General features: G+C 41.3%; 1 protein-coding gene across 1 annotated transcript in view; it reads left to right on the forward strand.

The window, feature by feature from the left end:
• DCBLD2 (discoidin, CUB and LCCL domain containing 2) overlaps positions 1–20,590 on the forward strand; it is a 41,351-nt gene extending 20,761 nt beyond the window's left edge. Inside the window, exons 3-15 of the mRNA XM_074897971.1 lie at positions 1,339–1,476; positions 2,671–2,722; positions 4,070–4,142; positions 7,149–7,282; positions 7,939–7,979; positions 10,140–10,355; positions 11,350–11,474; positions 14,032–14,179; positions 14,564–14,734; positions 15,656–15,749; positions 16,116–16,165; positions 16,493–16,630; positions 17,482–20,590. Coding sequence (XP_074754072.1) covers positions 1,339–1,476; positions 2,671–2,722; positions 4,070–4,142; positions 7,149–7,282; positions 7,939–7,979; positions 10,140–10,355; positions 11,350–11,474; positions 14,032–14,179; positions 14,564–14,734; positions 15,656–15,749; positions 16,116–16,165; positions 16,493–16,630; positions 17,482–17,924 — 1,823 coding nt within the window. The 3' untranslated portion in view covers positions 17,925–20,590. The remainder of the gene's footprint in view (positions 1–1,338; positions 1,477–2,670; positions 2,723–4,069; positions 4,143–7,148; positions 7,283–7,938; positions 7,980–10,139; positions 10,356–11,349; positions 11,475–14,031; positions 14,180–14,563; positions 14,735–15,655; positions 15,750–16,115; positions 16,166–16,492; positions 16,631–17,481) is intronic.
• The last annotated feature ends 4,129 nt before the right edge of the window (positions 20,591–24,719 follow it).

Raw genomic sequence — 24,719 nt, forward strand, 5'->3', positions numbered from 1 at the left:
ATATTTATATAGTATAAATTTTGTTAAAGTATTGTAAAATCTACTTTCTGTTTTTTCATTAGAAAATACCCTTGTTCGAAAAATATCTGATTAAGCAACATTTAGAAAGCTCTGAATAATCATAGGAATTTGTACTTCTGATTTTAAAAAAAATTATTAGTATTTGAGAGTGCAGGTCACTTTTTAAAGGAATTTAACATATACATTATATTTGTTTGTGTTACCTGTTTTGTATTATATTTGTTAAGAACTATTCCTGCAGGGCAGTATTGTTCTACTCCCTCTGCTTTAGTAGTGTAATTTGCCTTTAGTTGAGAAGGGAGTCTGGCTTCTTTTTTTGCTATTTTACAATAAGATAACGTACTTATTATCAAGAAAGCAAATAAATGAATAGTAAACTGAAACATGCAGCGTCACTTGCTGCTGGTGATTATCCACTTTTGATTATCTGTTGCAGAATCCTAAATAGGGTTACAGATAGAATATTGAATGATCAAGGGAGTATATAGAACAGCAGATTTATTTTTTTTTCTTAACAGGTTAATAAACTGATCAGTAATGTATTAAAGTTTCTAGTTACTAGGACTGGAGAATTCCATATTGACTTGGGTGTGTTTAACAGCCATTCATCCAGGTAAAGTAATTTGGTAGTAATTCTAGGACTTCATGGGCAAATACTGTCAATATCTGCAGACTCCAGCATCTCAGTTTAAAAATGTATGGTATTTGGTCATTTTGGATGGGAAGAGAAATATCCAGATGCAGAACCTCTGTTAGGTTTTGTAGGTGCAGCAAAACATAGGGTGAGCTTATCTTAATGGTACTTGCATATGCTTGGATGTTAATGCTGAGGTGCAGTAAATCATGCCTGCTGTTGTCCAAAATTAAGAAAGTTAGTTGACGGAAACCATGAAAGGGTGAGTCGTCAAGGAAGAAGTGCCCCAACAGCTGAGGGAAGAGAAGGGCTTTTTTCTCATTTGCTTCTGTAGATGATTCTTGTTGCCCTAAGTTGATCCCTTCTCTTGACAGATTTCTCATGGTCTTTGAAGAACTGACGGTGAGGGTTATGCATGGCTAGAGGTGCCTGGGGTAGTCACATTTATTGGCAAGTGTTAAGGCTGTGAGAGACTCACCTGTTGACAGTGACAAAGCAGATGTGGTACCCATGTTCTGCTGTGTGCTTTAAATGGACACTGACTACATTATTTAATGTCATGCACATGTATTTGTGTTTGGATATATGCCAGAAGTGACGTGAGCTTACACTGCAAATGAAGTAGGATGCTTATTACCTGTGCTAGTTTTGGTCCATGTCTGTTCTCCCCCTTCTCTCCACAGGAAAATACTGTGGGTTTGGCTTTCAAATGGATGGTTTAATTACTTCAAAAAGCAATGAAGTCACAGTACAGTTCATGAGTGGGACACACACTTCTGGACGTGGATTTCTTGCAGCTTATTCAACCACTGACAAATCAGGTATTTATAATTATTTGGTAATTTTTCTGTGCTGGTAAAATTAAGACCTGTCTCGTAAAAACACAGAACTAATTTATTTATTCCCTTGTTCTAACAAATTAACTTCTAAAGATGAAGTGTTTTAATACAGTCTTCCTGAGACTTCTGTGTAGGAAATTGGGCTGCCAGTTACTCTAAGTTACTGTAGTTTTAAAGAAATGATATCAAAAGAGGAAGAGGAAGAATCACAGTTATCTGTTATGAATGAAAGAGCTGCTTCAGATAAAGGACAAAATGCATTTTTTTCAGGTCATCGTCAAAGTGGCACTTAACTACCAAGTTTCCTTATTGGACTGTATACATTTTATAAGACCAACCTCGTGGAAAATTTTATTTCAGTAACAGTATCCTATACTCACTCAGCTCTTTAGTTATGTAATCTGCTGAATAATTTTTAGTCTTTTTGTCATTTCTTGTTTTTTTTCCATGTTTTTGGTGATTCTAGCCTCTAAAAGAGGTTGCTGTGTTTGTTTTGCATCTCCTTCCACTTCCTGTAGAGGGAGTGACATACATGGTTGAAGGATTGTCAGCAATCACAAAGCAAAAGGCATGAGAAAACCCTTTCTAGAAGTAATTCTAAAAAGAGCAGATAAAGAGTTTTAATTTTTATTTTTTTATTTTCTGATGCTTTTCTCTCTTTATTTGGACTGTATGTGCTGATACACAGCAGATGGACACATGAGATTTGAGATAGCAGTTGTGGATGCCAGTGACATGGCACTCTTAATGTTTGTTTCCTACTCTGCCTGGTTTCAGTACTGTAGGACTGTTAAATGCTGAAAACACAGGCCTATTTAGCTAGCTTATTAATTTAATTTTGTGAAAAGAGTGTATGTTTGTGTCTGAATTATATTAGCTTCTCTGAAGTATAGCTATAAATCAAAATTAAACTGCACAGAAAATGAATTATTGTGTTTCTCTTCTTGTCTATGTCACATTCTCAGCAGATTTCCCAGTTACTCAGACAAATTATCAAGGTTCTACTGTAATACAAAATCTGTTGCAAGGAAATTTAGTAAAAATGTGGGGTTTTTTCAATTCTGAGACTTTTGGTTAAGCCACAGAGGCTCAAATGTGTATTTTTGTGCACTTTGAAAAGCATACTCAAACTTGTTGTCTTTATCATCCTCTTGACCTAACATTTTTTCTTTCCAGACCTAATTACCTGTTTAGACAATGCAAGTCACTTTTCTGAACCAGAATTCAAGTAAGACTGATTTACCTGTTTACTCCCAATCTCTTTAATGAAGTCATTTTAGTGTTTCTACTTCACTCTGTTACTTACACCTGATGCAGCTTGAAAATTGGTTGTCCAGAGAACTCCAGAAACAGATTAATTAGGGTTATAGTGAACAGTTCTGACGTTTGCACTACTCCTCCTTCTCTCTCTCCCATTTTTGTTATTTACATGCAGAATACAGTAGAATCTCGTTAATATGCACTATGCATAGGAGGTAATACCTCATTCCCATAGAATTTTGCTTTTATAAACATGTTATAGCAGGTAGACACCTTAAATACCGAAATTCGTATTACAGTTACCTAAGGAACACTAAACTATGAAATGTGTTAAAAGTTACAAACCCATTTCACTGTTCGGTGTGAATTAATGAGGTTCTGTGGAGACGTAAAATGCTGTACTTTCTGATGGGGAAAACGTGTCATTTCCCCCATTTTCTCCTTCTCCATTTCCATCTAAAGCAAGGACAGTGTTTAAAGCTGCAGACTGCTGTGAAGTACATAAACTTATTTGGAGAACTTCAGCCCTGGCATCATGGAACGTTTCAAAGTGCAACCTTTGCATTTCTTTTTAATTTTCCCAAGTTCCAAAGCAGGGCTCTAATTGTAGGTTCTGACCTTACTCAACATGTGCTGTAGTCTTTGAATCCTGCTATTTTTGTGGTACCTGCAGCGTTGCTTCAGCTGTTGTTGAACTGCAGTGAAAATGTTAATAGTTAACTCCAGTTCACTACTGAATCTTGAAGAATTAAGAGTCTTTGTATGTGCAGTATGAAATGGCACTAGAAGGTGAACACAGGCTTGAATCAGAGGTTCAGATGTCTTGCCTCTTGCTTCTCAGGAGCTAGTGGTATTTACTGGATTTGGCCAGTTTTTTATGATGTCCTGCTGTTGCCAGGAGCTATTATAAAATAGCTTTACTTTTCAGATGTATTATTTAAAGATGCAAAACAAATAGATACGCAGGTCTCTAGCTTATAAAATTCATTAATATTGGTACTTAGATGACTTTCAGTTTACAGAAGCCGTGCAGTATTTAAATTATAAAATGCTGGCTTTGTTAATTTGTTATGTTGAGACTGGAACTGTACTTTCAGCTTAGACTTACAAAAAAAATTTTTCAAACATCTGTTCTCCTGTTGCATATGTCTCTCCCTGAATAATCTTTTGTCTTATTTGCTACGTCTTCTATTAGGATAGATCCTTAAATAGTGACATGAATGATAACAGTGTATTGTAAATCAAAAACATACTGACTGCTTTATAAGATTGTAGTTTCATGCATATCTTGACTTGATACTTTGTTTTCTTCCAGTAAGTATTGTCCAGCTGGATGTGTGATTCCTTTTGTTGATATTTCAGGCACTATTCCCCATGGATACAGAGACGTAAGTAGAAATACCGTGGGCTCACCTGAATTTTGGTACAACACGCATCGTATAATTACAAGCGAATTATAGTTGTTCACATTAGTTCTGGTGCCTGGGTTCTGAAATTTATATCTCCTAAAGTGAATAGCCTGGTACTCATTTTTTTTGCACAGCTGTTGCTATCTCCAAGAAATTAAGCGTAGTAGAGACTCAGAGATTTTTGTGCAGCCTACTGAGATGGGTGGATCAATCAAAATACTGTTTTCTATTTGCTGTTTTGTTTTTGTTGGCTTTCTGAGGTTGGGCAATTCAGAATTATATAGAAAGAACCGGTTCTTTTAATGATGTCCTCTTGGTTTTTACACTGTAATGCCTCTAAACAGAGAGGTTATCTTAATTTTTTATTACAACATGGGAGATGAAATACTATTTATGCTCAGAAGCTATAGAACAATTTGCAAAACAGCGTTTATACTGCAACATGAATAGTTCTATGAACTGGAAATGAAAATCTTCAATAATGTACTATTTGGAATACTACAAAAACCTATATACACCGTTTGTGTAAGCTTCTGGAACTGAATACCCGCCATATAAATGGAGAGTGTTTGCTTTGTTTAAGTGATTGTAATTTTGTTAGCAATCTAGTAAAAAATTACATGGAATCTTTGTTTTAAAATACTCTTTTAATAAGGGATTAGATCTAGCACAGAGGAAAGACAATTATAAAATGTCGTTAAAAAGATTTTAATATGAGCCTAAAAGGTGCCTCTGATTTTCTTTTCTCAAATATCTGTAAATCCTAGGCTATCTGCTTAAATAATTACCCATATGTAAAAATGTCATCACAGCATCACTGTGTTATATGTGCTGGTCCACAGCGAGTCCTCTCTAAATGGCTGCGAGGTAATTTTTGTATCTAGTAAGAAGATGAAGTTGATTCTCTGCCTAACATATTTGCAGCATCTGTAAGAGTTGTAGGGTTCTTTTGCCAGAATCTGGAAAAACTGTTTTCTGTGGAGGAAAAAGTAAACTTTCGGAAATAAAGACCCTTTTATTTTTGTGTACTTTATTGCTCTGAATAAAAAGGCAGATAATTTCCCAGAAATCAAGCTGTGTGGAAAGAAATCAAATTGTCCAGCACTTTAGATAAATTTCAGGTTAGAGATTTCTCATGCATCTCTTTCAGATGATCAGCAGCTGCTTGCTGCTTTAAAAAATCCTCTAAATCTTGATTCTTTTGTGTGTGACTCTCATGTCCACAGTCCTTGAGGATTTGGAGTGTTCGTTGCCGATGTCTTCTGCTGAGCAGAGAGGAGAGAGCTGTGTCTGCTGTAGAGTCCCATGCTCTTACTTTCAAGGGAGAGTGGGAAAGGGGAGCTGCGTGCATGAGCGAGACTAATTACATTTATTTAGAAAGCTTTTGGGATATTTGGGGCGTGGGGACTAGGTCTAGAGTTTTTATATATGAATATACTGAGGAGAATTACGTTTAGTGAAGTCTTGGTGAGCAGTTTTTTCGGCCGCTGAGCTTGAGATACAGGGACATACAGGCCTGCTGCACCATGCAGTTATTTATGAAGAAGCCACAATGGAAAAGGTTGTTCAGTTTTTAAAGTAATGTGAGAGAGAAAATTATCCATGGAGCCTTCCTCCTCTGGAAAGGAAACCCATAGGTTCCTTCTTAAGGAACTGTGGTGAGGCTCTGTAGCACCCGTGGACTGGTTGGCTGAGCAGTGCAGCGGATGTGTTCAGTAGCAACAGCTTGCAGTGGACTTCGTTTAGGGGAGCAGCTGTTATTTAAAAATCTGCAGTGATCAGTTGTTTATTGACTTGGGCAAGTCTGCACTAGGTTACCACACTAGTAATAACAAACTAAATATGGTTTTTGAAAGGTATATTGGGAGATACCCAGGTGGCCCTTCACAGACAACTCGGGCCCACTCGATCTTCTAAAATCCAGGTTGATCCCAACCTCACTGGGTGGGAGCGAGGAAAATTGCACCACGCCTGTGCATGCCCTAGTGCTGCACGTTGCCTGTGAATAGCTCTGCCTTTGCCTGCTGCCCTATGCGTAGCCAGTAATCCTCCAGAAACCTGCCTGTACATGTTGGGTGGGCAGGTGGGTGCAATGCCACTGCCGCTAAGCTGCTTTTGGAACTGGACTGTCTCTCTGTTCCTTGAGCTGTTTCTTAGTCAGGCCCCTTTGGCCTCCAAGGGGTTGCTTCCCACCTGGAGAAGATCTCCTGGGCTGGGTTTGGTCCAGGAGATGGAGGCATCTTGCTCTGCTCGCCCTTAGCTGTGCCCAAAGGACTTCGTGTAGTCGGTGAGTCAGAAGCCAGGGAGATGGAGGTGGCACTGTGACATTTTTCAGGCTAGCAGTATCTGGGAGGAGAAGGAAAGAGCAGGATGTCCTGCAAAAACTTGCTGTGTAACTGATCTCCATTGACCTGGGTAATGGGCTTCTTCAGAGTGAGGGGTATTCACGTGCTGCTGTGGGATCAGAGTGGGTTTATATCGTCAGTTTTAAACTATGAGTTAAAAAATGCAACCCATTGGCTAAAAGCTACAAAATTTGCAGTGTGTCACTCCTTAATTGTGAGAAAATGAATAAATGAACTATCAGTGTGCTTTCTATTAAAAGGTTTCCTGTGTATTTATGTGTTTGACTTCTTTTGTCTAACACAACAGATTTATTGTGTGCTGAAAGCCTGACTGTCTGGCTTTTTCAGACTGATCCACCTTGCTGTTTATTTAAGCTTATTTAATGACAGGAGTTACATTCTCAGTACATCTGGGCGAGGGCACAGTGAAATGTAGGACCTTGTGTTTGTGTTTTTATAAATTCCATAATAGACCAGAGATGAATGGGTTTCTAAATAACAGAGATAAGTTACATAAGAACACTATCTTAAAGTAATAGCAAAGACTATAACTGCACAGTGTAGCATTTACAATAAACAGTGTAATATTGAGTTTATTTACAGTGTAGTATTAAATTTATCCTTTTGTCCCCTTTTCAAGTCCTCCTCGCTCTGTATGGCTGGTGTTCATGCAGGCGTCGTGTCAAATACTCTGGGTGGCCAAATTAATGTCGTAATCAGCAAGGGCATCCCGCGCTATGAAGGCTCCCTGGCTAACAATGTCACCTCAAAAGTGTAAGTGTACTTTTTGTGTTCTCCTTTTAGAACCTTAGTTGGTAGTGTCTCATCGTGGGATTAATTTCAACTAGTGGATCTACATGTTCCATGGACAGGTTCTCTTCTGTAAGGTTCTCACAACGCTCTTTTCCTGCCATGTGGTTGATTTAACAGATAGTTTTCACTTCTAGACCATAAAGATTAATTTTCCAAATTCTGCAGGGAGGTTTGATCTTCCTGAGTGCGTGGCATGACCACAACGGTCTGTGGAAAAATAATACTTCAGTGGCAGCTTTTCAGTTGCAGGGAAAAGAATGTAACCTGTCATTTAATCTCAAAGTCCTGGGAATTAAGGCTGTCAGAGGAGATGGATTCTTGTTAGTATGATTAGCTCAGTTTAAAAAGGAAGCATTTGAATGAGGGCTTGCATTTCACCAGGCAGATACTGGTTTGAAAGCCTGTAACTCAGCATTTCTGGACTAGATTTCAGCTGAAAAGGTGTTTGTGCTGCAACTTGGTGACAGGAAGCATTACTTTACTGTGAAGTGCTTGAGTGGGCATATGTGCAGAGGTTTCAGTGGCACGCGGTCAGACAAGAAGAATAAATTGAAGACAGTTTGTTTCAATTTTCCGCATCGACTACTGCAAAAAACATCCTCTTTTGTTCTCTGCAGGGAACAGTTATCTGCAAGCCTCTTCACATTTAAGACGAGCGGTAAGCATGGTCACATGTATTACATGTTGATACTTCCATACAAGTTTTGTAAGTAGAAATAAGTGTACAGGTATTTTATTTCTTAATTGTTGTTCTAGTTAGCGAGACTTTTTTTACTGCATTCCTCGGTAATGTGTATTTTTAAAATTTACTATCTCATTTTGATGTTTAATCATCGCTATATTTATAGATACAGCGATGTGTAAAGTAAGCCTTGATAATCTGCAGAAAGAGGTTATGTTGCTCTTTTATAGTCTGGTTTAAAGTGACTTGCCTCCCATACTTTTAACACACGCCAAAGCAGAGCTGTGCTTAAGAGTTGCTCTTCATTTATAACAACTGTCCATTCTAGGTTTTTTCCAGGTTTGCTCCTCACACTTCCCTTGTTGCCTGCTAAGAAAGCTGGCAGAAATCCCCAAATGATTCCTCAACTTCTCCACCTCCTCTTACCTTTTTCTCCTGCCCTGTTCTTGCAGTTGAATACTGGGTAATAAATCACTTGTCTCTCTTCCTCTGGAAGGGCATCTCTCGGCCCCTGCTATGTGTGTTCCTTTGGGGCTGCCGTGTTTCGTTGCATAAATGTGTACCAGTTTGCTGACTGGTATAACAAGCAAAAATTAGAAAATACAATCCACATAATATTCAAATAACTTCTTTCCCATACCTCTGCAAAAGCTGGAAGAAGGAATTGCATGTCTGGTGACCTTATGCATGGAGAATATTAAACACAGTGATCAAGGCAGGGTTTGTTGGGGTTTTTTGTCTTTCCAGATGGGATCTGATAGTGTATATGAAAGTAATTAAATGGCCTAGAAATGTGAAGAGGGAGAACAAAATGCTGATCTAGACCATCTGGATTTCAGTGACACATTTGAGATATCACTGAACAAGCTGGAGACGAGATGCAGCTCTAGATTAAAGTGTATGCAGTTGGGTGACCTAGGAGCTAGCAGAAGGAAAGGAGGACTCTATAGGATCTCAAATGAGGTTTATCAGGCTGTGGAGCAGTTACTGGTGTGGTTCTTCTGTAAGAAGGTTGGTTTCATGACTTGGTACAAAATAGAGGAGTGTGTTACTAATCCTAGAGGTGTGGTTGGTGTGGAGGAAGATGAAACTATTTGTACAGGAAGACCTGGTTGGCTTTGAGACTTGAGTAATAGAAATTAATTGAAAAATCACAGAGCAGAAAGGTCCAGTATGTAGAGACTGAGGCATTTCTGCTTCAAACTGGCAGCCCGTTAGATGGCAACGACAGACGAAGGATTTGGTTAGTGAGGTGCTGATGTGATCCTGTGCTGGATCCTGTGCTGATGTGATCCTGTGCTGGAGTGGCCGAAGTCCACCCAGCAGAGGCAATGAACTATTAACGCCACCGCACAGGACGGCCTTGTCTGGGGTCCCCGAGGGATGAGCGCCCTGCCGGGGTGCAGGGGAGGGAGAGGGGGAGCTCACAGCAAAGGGGAACCCCTGGCTGGGTGGTTCAGGCTGGCTGCCGGCAGGCAAAGGTTGCGCTCTGCTGGCGTGTCTGGGGAGCCCACCTGAGAGGGGACAGTACAGAACCAGATTTACACACAGAGCAAATGGGTATCAACCTGCCACAAGGAAATTCAGCCAGTATCTAGGAGGTGTTTTTTAGTCACCAGCAGAATGCAACATGGGAAGAAACTTTCAGTAAAAATGATGACAAAAACCCATGCCTAATTTCAGGGATGTGTTTAAGAGCAGGATTATGGCGTGGCTTCATACATGCTTTGGTGTATTGTTTAAATTAACGTTATGATACTGAGGTGGGTTTAAAAGCCAAGAAGTTATACAGACACAGAAAAGGAACAAACGATCGGGTAGTCTGTTCCGCATTCCCACATCTGCCACACACACTCTTCTACCATGACAGCTCCCCCAGAGCTTCTAGTCCAGCATTGTGTGGGTGGTGATAGAATCCCCACATTACACTTGGGCAGGCATCATCATGGGATACTCGTGACCACAGATTTGGTTCCAGCATCACTGCTAGAAAGCAGAAGACAGTGTGTTTTGTTGCTAGTGTTGTTATGGAATAAATTTAGATGGCAGTTTAATTTAATTTGCATGTCAAGTCTTAAACTTCAAGCAGGTAAACTTCAATTTTCCTTTTGAATCCTCACCTTTTCTGTGACTCAGGTTGCTATGGGACACTGGGGATGGAGTCCGGGGTAATCCCTGACTCGCAGATCACGGCATCATCCATTCTTGAGTGGTCTAACCAGACAGGACAAGTGAACGTTTGGAAACCTGCAAATGCCAGGCTGAAAAGGGTTGGGCCTCCCTGGGCTGCTTTTATCAGTGATGAACATCAGTGGTTGCAAATTGACTTGAATAAAGAGAAGAAAATAACAGGTAAGTGAATCTGATGTGGTTTTTAAGCAGCATTCAGAAAGTGTGGTTACTGACATCCTTTTCCTCCAGTGGCACTTAATTACCATCACAACACAGTTGGTTCCCCATCCTCACTAATACAGTGAGGAGCCTGGAGTTGAACAGGTGGACTTCCACAGTAGAAAACACCTCTTCTATCAGGATGTGTTGCAGTGTTCCCTGTGGTTTTGTTGGATCCCTGGTGCTTCCCTTTTCCTGCTGACCGTCCCCGGAGGTGAAATCCATATGCAGGCAGCTCACTCCACTGGTGCCTCTCGGACACAGACGTACTGACTTAGGTGTCTAGGTTTCCCTGCTGCCTGTCACAGGTGTTGGGACTATCGTGAACCATCCTGCTGTGATCTGTTTGGGTTTGCCTCTTGGAGGCAGGAGTTGCTGCTCTCTGAACTTCTCTGCACACCCTGCTCTAGACAGCCTGGCTCCCGCTCATTAGGCAGCTCGGGTTTACCGGCAGCTTTTGTTATTGCCTCCCCGGAACTGTTTGGATTTTATGTTACTCCTCTTAATTCCTGTGCTAAAGAAGGCTGTAATTCCTGTGCTAATAAGCTTGTACAAAAGAGCTTTCCCGTGTGCGTCGCTGCGCGGCGTGGGAGTGTCAGCTCTGGGAGCTCCAGTTCTTCCAGTGGTGCCAAAGCAGGGAAGAGTGGTGCTGTCTGGACAGCTGGAGGCAGGAGTGGGCTGTAGTTAAGGAACAGGCCGCTTCCAGCAGGAAATGGAGGAAGAGTGCTGAGCAAGGTTGTATTGTGGGAATTAAAATACAAAAGTGAGTAAAATGATTATTTAAAGTTTCAGTCACTGTAGAAGTTTCAGACTCTGGCACCTTGGATAAACTTTTTGAAATGTAACTGGACCAGTGGAGATTCCAACTATGTAACTCTGGATTCAAAAGCTGATCTTTAATAATTTTTACAAACTGCCAGTTTTTTTATCTAACTGTCCACCTTCATTTTCACAGGTATTATAACTACTGGATCAACCTTAGCAGAGTACTACTATTATGTGTCAGCCTACAGAATTTTATACAGTAACGATGCACAGAAATGGACAGTGTACAGAGAAGCTGGCGTGGATAAAGATAAGGTAAAAATACCACAGACTTTCTAGGTATGTTCTACGGAGATTTCACAATTGTAAATACGACTAATCTTGGTATGGTGAGGAAGCATTAAATAACTCCCGTTTCCAGTGTCATTTTGAATCATAAACAGCACCTGTGCAGAAGAAAATAGGAAAATAATATGTAAGGAATTGAACAGTTCTGAAATTCAGGGAATATTTTTATTACTGTTTGGAGATGTGAATATTCTATATGAGAAACTCCTGTTGCCAGGGATAGTTTTTGTGGTACTGTGTCCTTCAAGAATAATCAGATTTCTTTAAAAATAGGTTGTATGTTTCAAAATGAAGGGTTTTGTTCTTACCCTCTTGTGCTTACAGAACAAATGTTAGGGGTTGTATACATTTCCATGTTTTATAATGTTTCTGTCAGTCTTAGTTTTTGACAAAATACTGGTAAGTTTCTTTCTTGTATAATAGAACAGCCCTGGCAGAGGGGAGTTTTCTTAAAAAATGAAACAGTATGTTCAGATTGCAAATGCTTTGCCACATAGGAAAATAACCTAATGTTAGTGGCAAGATAATCTTATTTTCCCTGCGGTTACAGTTTTGCAGTGTTTAATAGATAGTAAAAATGAGAAAAATAATGTCTTATGTGATCTTCCCAGTGGTTCAGATCAGATTTTCTTTTTTTTTTTTTTTTTCCCTTAAAATTCTTGGATGTAATTTACCTTACGTCTATAGGCCTGTGGTATTACATATATGTAATAGTAACCAGTAACCTAGTAACTTCTCAGAGATGTTCTTAAGAATGGTAATTCTTCAGCTGTACTTGATTTTCTTCTGTTTACTGTGGGCTAAGAATGTTTCAAGGTAGGATGTAGCATCCTATTGATGAAGTGAAAGGTTGAAGTATCTTGTTTATTAAATTTAGAGGTTGTTGAACACTGAACATAATCACAGCAGGGGGCTTTGCTGAAAGGGGAAGACTTTACTGTGGGGGCTGGGCCACCTTCTTGAACCTATGCATGAACTAATATTGTTAGTATGAAACGTTCAAGGCAGGGGAAAAAAAAAAATCCAGCATCTTTTGCTAGTTTTCGAGTGCCATCTTCTGGCCGTATGATAAAATCTCAGCTAGCAAGCTGCCTAGATTGAGGCTTCATGTTTAGTTTGATTACTTTCTTAGAAAACCTTTGCAGCTGTTGCCTTTTAATTTGCGCCTATTGTTTTTCTTGCGAGTTCATGAAATGAAGTTGTGGAGCTGGTTATTAATTTAAGATGTGGAAAACACAGCATACTCAAACATGAACTACGGCATTGGAATTATCAAGAGATTGATTTTTCTGTGCCTAAATAAACTGACTTAGGTGTCTGTTTGATCAGTCAGCGCTTTCAAACATGAAGGCACCCAATGCCTGTGTAAGGACAAGACCAGCATTTTTATTCCTAAGTAATAGTAGTGGGGCTTGAGTGTCCTTTGAGAGTGGAGACAGGTTGTGTACCCTGGGGAGCCTGGTGGGAGTCCCTTAAAGGTCCCTGGGGTTGTTTGGGGGTTTTGAATGGATATAGCTGCCTGGAATAATTGTTTTCTTTAAAACCTGTAGAGGTGTTCTAGTCATTTAGTTACAGAAATGCAGGTGTGCAATATAAAAATCTCCTCTCTCGTGTATCAAGGTTGAAACGCTTGCTATGTGCATCAATCAGAGTGTTCTAAAGCCTTGTGACTGCTCCGTTTCATGCAGACACATCGGCTGTTACACAATACAGGGCTCGTCCTCAAGAGCTGCAAGGGTGCCTTATTGTTTACCCAGGGCTGTCAGCGAGCAGAAAACTTGCTATAATCTTTATTTTTCAAGCAAGTGCCGTAATTCTGTTCCGCGTGATGTCCAACGCGATTTGCAGTATCTGTATCAGTGCTTTAAAAACAGTTTGTCTGGCAGCTCACTGGTTTCACATCCAGCCAGACAAATCTGCTCAGTGCAGGACCAGCTTCAGCTCCGCTGTGAGGCAGAGCCCGCGCCCTCCTTTTCCGGGACCGCAGGGCTCTCTCCGTCTGCACTGCCGAGTCTGAACCCGAGCGGGTCCGTGTCTCTTGCAACCACTAGAGGACAGCCTGGCCTCACGCTTCGGTGGGTGTCTCAGTGTTGTCTCTAACGAAACCCAGCCGCAGGACAGGCTAGACTTAAAACTGTTGGGCGGTGTGAAGGCACCGCTCCGGAACTGTCCCAGCTGCTTGCTAGGTAGATCTGCAGAGCAGGCGCAAAATGCCAAAAAGGGACGAGTTAGAATTACTCAGTGCCGTAAACGTGGGAGGTGCCTTTGCCACAGGAGTGTTAGAGGGCATCTTTGTTCTGGAGGGAGTAGCTGGGTGCATACACCTACAGCCCCCCTTCATGTTACTGAGAAACCTGTCTAATAGGGCTGAGCGAGTAGAGGCTTGTGGGCAGCAGCACTGTTCTGGGGTGAATTGTCAGGATTTATTTTTCCTAAATAAAACATCGAAATCAGTTGTAGTTACTTAATTGCTATTGCATTTGTATAACATAATGTTTGTCTCTTTGTTTTCTTTCCTTTCTAGATATTTCAGGGGAACACTGAGTTGTACCAGGAAGTTCGCAATAATTTCATTCCACCTATTATTGCACGCTTTTTTAGGATTAACCCTTTAAAATGGCACCAGAAAATTGCAATGAAAGTGGAATTGCTAGGATGTCAGTTTAGTATAGGTAAGGCCACCGAAAACCCTTCAACTGTGCAAGACAAGCAGTGACAGAACTTGGCAAACATTGCATTGGGGGTGTATTTTCAGTGAGAAAAAAGTACTTCTTAGCTGCATAATCCTTCTGTAACAGAACGTCCGAATTTCTTCCGAAGTTACTACACTTAACCTGGAAAATACCTAGTTTAGGTGTAAACAAGGTAATTTTGAAAAGAAGTGTATCAAAAGACACCAGTCACTTGCTTTCCATGTTAGTGATTCATGGCGTTTTTTTCCTCATTATAAAACATGAACAGAAGCTTTAGAGCAAACTGTTCTAGCTAGCTTCTGAAAAGGAAATGTGGAAAACCAGCATTTCAAAAAATTTTTAATAAATTCTTTTCTTCTAAAGGCCGTGCTCCTAAAATCACCATGCCACCGCCACCTCAGAACAAGAATGACGACACAAGTGATGACTTCAGTGATGACGTCATCCATTCCGTGAAGACATCCTTGCAGACAGATAAAACAACTTTCACGCCTGAAATAAAAAACACCACCGTGACTCGCAGCGTAACCAAAGGTATCTCAGGGAGGCAGCAGAAGTGTTTGGGAACTCTTTGCAGTACTTTGGCTTTCTGAATTTCAGTTTTCTCTACGCTTAACAGACTATAGCAAATTGTCAATCTTTCCTTTTTAATATTTCCCAGTTATTAAATATACGTGTGAAGTACAGTTGTATATGGCCTGTAGAAACAAAACCAATCTTCCAAGTCATGGGTATATTAAGTTCTGTCTTTCAAAACTTGCTCAAGCTGAGTTCAGCTTTTAATTGCAGAACAGATTTGGTCAGAAGGAGAAGTTGTAGCTCGGACTTCCCTTCAGAGTTAATCAGATGTAACCACTTTGTTATTTAATTTGGTAATTTCTTAGGATAAAACCCTTTTGACAAAGCTTTTATGGAACAGTCACACTGGCATGAAATTCGGAAAACATCACTTGGCATCATCATTTTCTTAACAAATAAAATTGTCACAAAGGGGAGCGGGCTGGGTGTGGGTATAGGCACTGGGAAGTGCCCTTTGGAGGGTGGGGGCTGGGGCAGACCCAGTGCAGGCTGATGGGATTAACTGTTACCAGTTAATGTGGTGCTGTGCTCTTTATTTACTTCCTGTAGGAGGCTCAGACTTGAGTGGTTGCATATTCCTGGCCTCTTCTGATTTTCCTTGTTGGTAAATAAAATGCACTGTTCTACCAGGAGAATCTTACTTCTGTGAAACCAGTCTGTTGATTTGATGAAAGGCCTTGCAGAAATGCCAGCTGTGGACGTGTGGAGGAGCTAGATGGCAGCATCCAAGCAAGGGCAAGGGCAGCTTAGTGGGGGGAGCTGCTGTGGTAGGCGCTGTATGTGAAAACTATCTGCTTCACCCAAGTTATTTTCGCATTAAAAAGTGCTTTATGAGAAGCTCTTCTGTCTGACACCACTTAATTTAATGGCTTTCAGATGTGGCATTGGCAGCAGTTCTGGTTCCAGTGCTGGTGATGGTCTTCACGACTCTGATTCTTATCTTAGTTTGTGCCTGGCATTGGAGAAACCGGTAAATGAACGGATTTGCGAAAGTGCTTTAAGTGACTGTTAGCCTGGTGTGTGGGAGTGAAATGCTGCATGTGTGGGAACTACACGGTCCTTTCGGAAGGATTTCTTGTTTTCAGAATTGTATTGTCTGTGAGAAAATGCTCACTTGAGGAGCGTGAAAACAGCTTTTTGTAACTATTGTCATGAGAAGTGCTTTTACTGAGAACTGGTTTCTCTAGTCACAGCAGACTGGTGATGGCAAGCCAAGTTACTGGTGTTTACAATGTAAATATGAGTGAGGGCCAGTAATAGCCAAGGTGATAGTTGCTGAGCATTAATTAGCAGAGTAGCTAAAAGGCTTTTCTTCTTTTTTTTTTTTTCTCCACAGCAAGAAAAAAACAGAAGGCACCTATGATCTACCTTACTGGGATCGTGCAGGTAACAACATGGTTTTATTCTGAGTCGTTTCAGTGCGCTGAGTCACTGCAGCAGTGTGGCCGCTGGCCATGCAGGGGCGGGCTCCCCTGAACCCCAGTCCTTGTGCAGCCAGGCTGAGTGGGTGAGAGCAATGCTATCACCTCCACATCCTTGCTCTGCCAGAAAAGTGTCACAGTACCCTGTAACCTCAGGGCCATGCAAATACTGATGGTTGACTTGTTTACCGGCTACTGAGAAATAGAAGTTGTGGTGTAAAAATATTTTAGTAGCTTAAAATGCAGCATATGTGCAGTCTTGGGTGTTCTGTTTTTCAAAATCCATGTGAAGGATGGTGGAAAGGGATGAAGCAGTTTCTCCCAACCAAATCGGCAGAACATGAAGAAACTCCCGTACGCTACAGCAGCAGTGAAATTAGTCACCTGAGACCAAGAGAAGTCCCAACAATGCTGCAGACGGAATCTGCAGGTACATTTTACCGGGTCTGTGGGCCATGTAAAATATATATATATGTATATGTTCATAAATTTATATTTAATATATATATGACATGCCAAAAAAGTCAGGAATTTGGCTACATCGAATTATTGCCTGTGTTTTGGGGAACCAGAGAAGTGAACAGTTCTGTTGGGAAGTGCATTTCCTAAACCGCAGGCTGTTCCAGCTCTGTTCTGTGTACCAGAGCTGTGCTCATTGACTTGATGCGCTGGGGATCGGCACTTTCCGAAGTTAATGTAGTAATGGAACGTTTCTTTCCTTGTACTTGTTCTTAAACCCCATGGTTATGTTTTCATGCATGGGAAATAATTTGACCCCGTTCTCTCCATGTCCCAGTCCGGTTCCCTACACTGGCCATATGGCTGAATTGTTCCTGGGGTCAGCAGAGGAGGGGTCAGTGGCAGACGCCCCCTCCCCAATGGCAGCAGGAGTACTTGGAGTGCAGCTGTTAGAATCCCCTCGCTCCCCCAGCTGGCCAGGTTCCCCACCTCTGGCTTTGGCATCTCCAATTGTATCCCAGCTGACCGCATGCAGGCTCCCCCCCTCAGAGGACAACCCCAAGGACCACTTTTTATCCAAAGCCAGGCAGAATAATTTCATTTAAATCTAGTTTTGCAGGGAAGAACACTTCAAAAAACTTTGTTTTGAGGCAGATTACAGCATGGGGATGGCAGCTCACAAGGGAAGCAGTGTAAACCTGACATAATGATTTGTGTCACACTATTGACAGGTTGTATTTAATGTGATGCCACTGTAAAAGAAAAAAAAATAATCCATTAAGTGTGGTTTTTGTTCTTGTTTTGCTGGGGCTTGCAACATAGAGTATGCTCAGCCACTGGTGGGGGGAATTGTCAGCACGCTTCATCAGAGATCAACTTTCAAACCCGAGGAAGGCAAAGAAGCAAGTTACGCCAATCTCGACCCTTACAGTTCGCCCCTCCCAGAAGTTTACCATGCCTATGCTGAGCCACTGCCTATAATGGGACCAGAGTATGCCACGCCCATCATCGTGGACATGTCCAGCCACCCCAGCACGCCGCTGGGTGTTCCAGCCATCTCCACCTTCAAAGCTGCAGGGGCCCAAGCCCTGCCGCTGGCTGGAACTCACAACAAACTCTCGTCTCTGACAGAGAGTGCAGCGCCCGCTCAGGTGCTGTACGACACGCCCAAGGGGCAGGCGGGGCTGGGGGCCGCCGCCGAGCTGGTGTACCAGGTACCACAGAGCCTGGCCCCCGCCGCAGGCAGCAAGGACGAGCCCAGTTAGCTCGCGAGTAAGGTAGAGTGACGGCCCATTTGTGAAAGCCGGTTCCATAAAGCTAACAGTTTCATTTCTTAATTGTGTAGTTTTGGTATTGTTAGTCTTCAGTGATACAGTGTTGAACCAAAAGACGGGGTCCTGGAGAGCCAGTAATACTGCCTTTCCTCAAGCTGTGTGTATCTGTAACAGCTTGTCTCCTGCAAAACCGTGGCCTTTCTAATTACTACTGTACAATTGTCTGTCAGACATGAGAGAAGAACTCTTTGAGATTAGCTTCAGTAACTCATAGATGTGAATGAGAAATCGGGAGAAACAGCTTAAAGTATGAAAACCAGTAATTTCTTGCTAACGGTACTATTTTTTGGGGAAAAAACCCAAACAAAACCTAAAGCCTCCTAACTTTCCAAGATCTGTATGTCAGCACTATAGCTTCTGGAATTCACATTACCCTATAAAATGCCTATACAACTTTGGACTGTAAAAACTGCTGTCAGGACTGGTGGCAAAAGTTCCATTAACTTCATGTCATGAAATAGTTTTGATTCTAAATCCCGTTACTTCAGTTTTTGTTTGCAGGATTAGGAATCGTCAGCTGTGTATTCCTCAGAAGGTTCCCGCGCTTTCTGTTAGCCTCCAAAGCTGGAACCTGCTCACTGTACTATCTGTTTTCTGCCTCATCTTGTTAAGCCACTCAGCCTTGCTCCTTCTGTGGGATCCAGGAGGCACAGACTAAGTCACAGGAGCAAACTGCAGGGCAGTGGCTTTTCTATTTTTCCCTGCTAAGTGGAGGCTGCTCTCAAATCCAGACTGCCCTGATGGTCCATCTGCAAGAAGCATCCAGGTGTTTGAGGTGGCTGAGATCAGAAAGGCTCTGCCTGTCCCCCTGCTCCCTGATCTCTATTGTTGTGTGTTAAGATGTGAGCTTACACAAAGAAAGGTATGTGTATACTTCTGTGAGAGCTTAAGGAAGCACACCAACACTCCAGTGGTGCACAGTTTGTGTTACACGTGCATTTAGCACATACGGTACGTTTTTAGCACAAAACTTTAGCCTTAGGGCTGTTCTTAGGATCAGTCTTAACAGTATAAAAGATTCCAAAACATCTTTGCAAAAGGACCATTACTGCTCCAAAGAGCGTCCATGTCAGAAGTGTTTAATGGAATTTGTGTCCTTTGAATGTTGCAATGTTCTCTGCTATGAAAACACTGTAGTCAGTCTTCTCTTTGGGATAATGTAGACTAGTTTTAGCTAGGTAGTCACAGAATGAAAACAATTGGGATGTCATATTTGCCATTTTTTATCTCACTAGAAATAAAGCACAGCTTTTTAACCTAAGTAGTAGAACAAAAACACAATAAAAATATTTTTATTATAACAGCACTGTTGGGAGGATGCTGAATTAATTTATACATGTGAAACCCCCCTATCTAAACATCAGCCCAGTTCTTTGGAGTTCAGTGGTTACTGTTTGTTTCTGTGCTATATTCAAGTTAACCTTGTTTCTTGCCCAGGGTCCTTAAACTAGGTGGAGAAACTAAAACATGGTTCAAGAGGGCCACCTGCATTACCAATACAGGGTCCAGAACTTGTAACGTGAAAATCTGTTTGCACAAATTACACACTCCATAATCCAAAATTACTGGTGGCCTGTTGAACATTTAGAATATGTTTTTGCATACTCTGTGTTACCTTAAAGCCCAATTCTATAATTTTCTGATCATTCATTCTCATTTGTTGAGAATTTTTTTCCCAAATTGTCTAAGCCTAAATGTGAATATTATAAGTAAGGGTGGCATATAAGACTCATTCATGAAAAATTAAATTTCTGCCTATTCAGTTGTACTTCTAATGTTACTGCAACTGCTTGATAAAGCTAGTCTGAAATCTTTGTAGTTTTGCTTAAACAGGTAAAAGTGTTCTTACCTGTCAGCAGCAGCTATGACTTTGAAATTATGTGAGCTGGTTTTATTTGAAAGGGGTGGGAGGTTATTTGTTTGCACCAAGGTGTGACCTACTTACTCCAGTGGAGTTAAGAAACCTCTGCATTCTCAAATTGTACCAGCTTACACTTAAAAAAATTTATCCATAAAAATAAATAGAGATGTTCAAGTCAGTAAAATTAACACATTTAGATATAATTTTTAGTGTAGGCCAGGTCTGGTAGAACTGTGGATATACTGTAGGCTAAGATTGGTGTAAGAATAAAACAGGTTTTAAGAATGTTTCTAAGACATTTAAGTCCCTTTTCTGAAAGAAACTGGCCCCAAGCTTTGCTCCCTGCTTTTAATTTTGAACATGTTATCTGCTAGGGCTATGAAAAAAAAAAGTGAGTATGTAATGGTTGGGTTTAGAATGTATGCTGCAAACTTAAAAGTTGATTCCCAAATCTAAGTTGCATGAGAACACACTTGAGATTAGAATTCCTCTGTGTACAGTAAAAGCAGAGGTATATCTAATGGGTCTCTCTTACATGTGAAGACATATGGATATAAAATGTATTTCAATCTTGTTTGGCTTGAGTATTCTCCCAGAATGTATGTTCTTACCTCAGCATGTATTTGTAGTTGCTCAGTATTTGTATATGTTGCTAGAACTTAGACTGTATAAATAGTGAAGGGTTTTTATATGTATGTTAAAAAGTATTTTAAATAAATTGTACATACATCCATTCCTCAGCATGTCTGCATTTAACACTGACCTTCTCTGTAGTTCATGTGCAGTCTGGGAATGTTGGGGCCGGGGGCTGCTGTGCCCTGGCTGCCTGAGGGACACCGTGCTGCAGGGCAGGGGGCGTCAGTCTGCCCTGCTGGCCAAGTGCTGGAGCAGTGTGTAACACTCCCAGAGCTCTCCTGGGTCCAGGCTGCTGCATTTCCAGGAGGGAGTTTTTCCCTGGGTTACTTGCTGCTGGCAGTCCTGTGTGGGGAGGGGCTGAGGCACAGTGCCAGCAGTTGCCTCTTTTGCAAGTACAAGATTAAAATTGGCTCCTAAAGAGGCTTTAGTCCTGTGCTGGTCCAGCCGTAACGTTCCAGGCACCTCCCTGCTTCTGCTGAGCAGTGTTCTAGAGGGAACACTGTGTGAGGCACAGCACTTGCTGCTTCCTTACCTGCCTCTGCCTGAAACGCAGCTCACCTGAAATAGTTACTTCAGCTTGGGCGCTCTCAGCTTCATGTTTAAGGTTTTCCACGGGTGATGGAGGGGGGGGGAAGCAAAAACATATCTTGATTTCTGAAAATGTTGCAGAAGCGGAAAACACCCTGCATTTTACACACCCCAGTGTACACACAAGTCTCCTGACATACTGTTTTTCATTATCACAAATGCTGTAGAGAAATGTCAAAAAACCCACAAGAAGTGCTTAAGTTAAAAGGCCAAGTATTCAGTTCACTACACAAGTAGCACATTATCTCGAAGAAGAAAAGTTCCTGAGAAGGTAAAGCTCTTCCTATAAATGAATGAAACGTCTCCTTCCTCCATAAGAATAAGTGCTCAGCATTTGTACTTGGGTGTGTTCTATAGTGATGAAAACAGAGCACACTTATGCCTGCAGTAAACTCTCTTCTTTACAGGGAGTTTACAGGTGGAAGTTGTCCAAACTTTTCCTTGGGTAAATCCTAAAACAATTCTTGATAATGTAACCAAATATACACCATGGTTCAACTCTTGAGAGGTGCTCAGTTATCACTTTAAGGAAGCCACATGGTCAGTAATCAAATTCTGATCAAAAAAATGGCACACGAAACTTGAAACTGCTGTTGGTTTCCAGTGCAGCCGGAAGTCTAAAGAAAAAGAAACTTTTTTTTTTTCCTCTCACATGTAATCACAGTACTGCATGTGAAATTGGAAGAAAGACTCCCACCTCCATTCATATTTAAATGGCAGAAGCCTAGAACAGCTTTCAGATGTACCTGAACTGACCTAGAGTGACCACACAAACAACTCTATGGTCAAATACAGTTGAATCACAGTCTGCCTAAAAACACTCAGAATCAAATGATGTTGTTATTCTTTCAGCTTTTTTACCTTGGCTTTTTGCAAGGCAGAGTCCAAAACAGTCAGGGTGCAACTGAAGGGGAAAGTGAAAGGCTACAGGCCAGGTTTCACACAAAGACAATGCCACAATACATAAAAACTCTATTTATAGACTATTTTAAAGTCTTATGTTTGAAGTGCCTGCAGTTCACTTCTGCCTTGCTCCTGAACATGCTGCAGTGTCATGAGATTTTTAGCTCTCCAGAACCAACTTTTGGCGACAGTTGGCTGACTGCCAGAATCTGTTCTGCTCAGGAAGGCTCTTCATATTGGATTATTCCAGTACATGAGTCTCAAACAAAAGCAAAAGAAGTTGAATTTTTATCTATCAAACATCTGATACACATCTAAAACAGCTGATACAGAGGCATGGATGATTACTTAAAATCTTTCTTCAGCAGTCACAGAAACAGGCCTATCAAGCCATTCTACAGGTTTACTTTATAACCTCTTAAAAGCAGCTTCAATGATACTGTCTATACTGCTGTACCTTCAGTAATTGTGTGAAATTTTTTTTTCCCTGCACCTAAAACCCAAAGGCAGCAAACCATACCACTTACTTAACATGCTTAAACGCTGTAATTACTATTAGGAGAAATTACCAAACAGTTGAATTTGGTAATGAAGTTAAGCTAAAGCTCTTGTAAGGAAACACGGTCGCACTGTACGCAGTGTGTCCAGCAGCACGTTTGCCTGCACCGCCAGCAGTGACCCACCTTCTGCAGCTGGGAACTGCTGGACTACTGCTGCGGAGCCGCCAGGCCCGGCAACACGAGGGCTGAGGGGTGACTGCGCCTCACGGCCTCCAAACCCCCCAGCACCGCCCCATACTGACTGGGTTGCGTTGGACCCTGCCAGAAGCCTCAGCGGTATAACAAACCGCTGCCAATAAACCCCTTGAAGTTCTTGTACCAGTGGTTACCTAGTTTCACCCTAAGGAAAAAAGTCACTTTCAGCATTCATCTTGTATTGCCTCCGGCCCACTGGCAATTACTTTCTTACCGTTTCTACAAGTTCTTACATTTTTAATCTGCTGTGCTGGTACAAGTGCCACTGCCTGCCATACAGAACAGTAGTGGGGGTATTGGTTCCCTTGTAGAGGAGAAACTGCCTTTGGAAAGAGATTTTGTGTGGAAAAACTCCTGTTTAGGAGGACTCTTAATATGTCTTAACATGTCAGATACCAAGATCTAATATGTATAAAATATTCTGAGAGTATAAACAAAGAATGAAAACTAGAGTATGTGCAGAATTAGAACTATTCTTTTCTAGAAAGTAGCTGATTTTTTTTGTTTCCCCAGAAACCCCTGACTGTGCTGAGAAAGTAAACTGGACACCAGAGCAGAGCTGGTTTTCTCAGAATGAGCACTCACAAGTGCACATTATTTTACTTATACTGGTATACACGTTTTTGAGCAACAGCATCTCTGTCGCAGCCAAGTCCCTCCACCTTTTAGTGTAAAGTTGCTTTAAGGAAAAAAAAAAAATTCTCACCTTAGAACTCAGTTCTACCTGTCCAGCCTTCAGGAGGCTACCAGCAACAGTCATGGTAACATCAAGGCAAGTGAGTTGGTACCCTGCTGTAACGCAAATTTTGTAGGCAAGTGTTGCACAGTTTACAGCCCCCAGGTTGTGATGGACAGGAAGGGCCTGGGTCATCCCATGAAGTCACCTGCAATTCAGGTGAGCAACGCCTCTCTGCTGGAAGGATATCCAAGATTAGAATCTGATTTATGATAAGTAGATATGCAGAAGTATGAAACAATTATCTCATGTCTAGCAGAAAAAATTTTCTTTAAAAATTTGCTTGGCGTTCCTCATCCTTTAGCATAATGTATGAATACGCTTACCTAAAATATCTACGCTGGGAATGATTTTTCATTTGTTGAAGAAATTATAAGTCCTCCCCTGTGCATCTGTAACCTTTTATTCTTTGTACTCTTCCTATACTCACTTCACCGAAGCCTGGTCACAAATTAATGCATGCTTTTTTTTTTTTTTTTTGTCTAAAGGGAGGAGTTATGCCAACTTTCTTACTACCAAGATGCCTGACTCTTGCACAGGAGAGGAAGGATAATTTGCTAAAAATTATTTCAGCAAATCTGAGAAGAGCTCAGCTCACCGCACTGTGTTAGTACTAATCCAAAGGAAGCCTTTTCTCTCCTTGCGCATGCTCTCCTCCAACACACCCGACCAGCTGGACCATAATGGAAGGTGAGTTCTGTCCACTGCCCTGCAGCAGGAAGCACTCAGCTGGGTTTTCTTCACCCAGCCATACACTTTTTTTTTTTTTTTTTAAAAAAATAAACCAGCCTGAAGGCTGCGCTTTTTCAAGTTTGGCTGAAATTAGCCCATAGCTTTTGGTAAAGGAGAGAGCACAGCAGCTAGACCACATAGGATGTCTCAATTCTTTCAAGAAAAGGTAATAAAAAGGATTTGTAAAAGCTTGATAATTGGTCAAGAATTTCCATCCATACAAGCAAAGCATAAAAGTGTAGTCTCTGTCAAGGCTTCTTATGAATCTGCTCAGGAAAGGAAAGCAAGTGGAGGAAGACAGAGGAAAAAAGTGCAGTGGAACAACTGTCAAAACACACAGTCTGTATTAATGGTTTTGAAAAGCTGATTGCACTCTCTGACCTGCCATGACACAGAATTTTTCATCCTGTTTTCAGTAGAGGTTTGTAGTATCAACTTGAATGGAGGAATTTAAAAGGTAAAACTTTGTTTCAACAGTGAAATGAGATCCCTTAGCTGCCAAAGTCATGCAAAGC

This window comes from Athene noctua, chromosome 1 (genome assembly GCF_965140245.1).
Source record: "Athene noctua chromosome 1, bAthNoc1.hap1.1, whole genome shotgun sequence".
NCBI classification, from domain to species: Eukaryota; Metazoa; Chordata; class Aves; order Strigiformes; family Strigidae; genus Athene; species Athene noctua.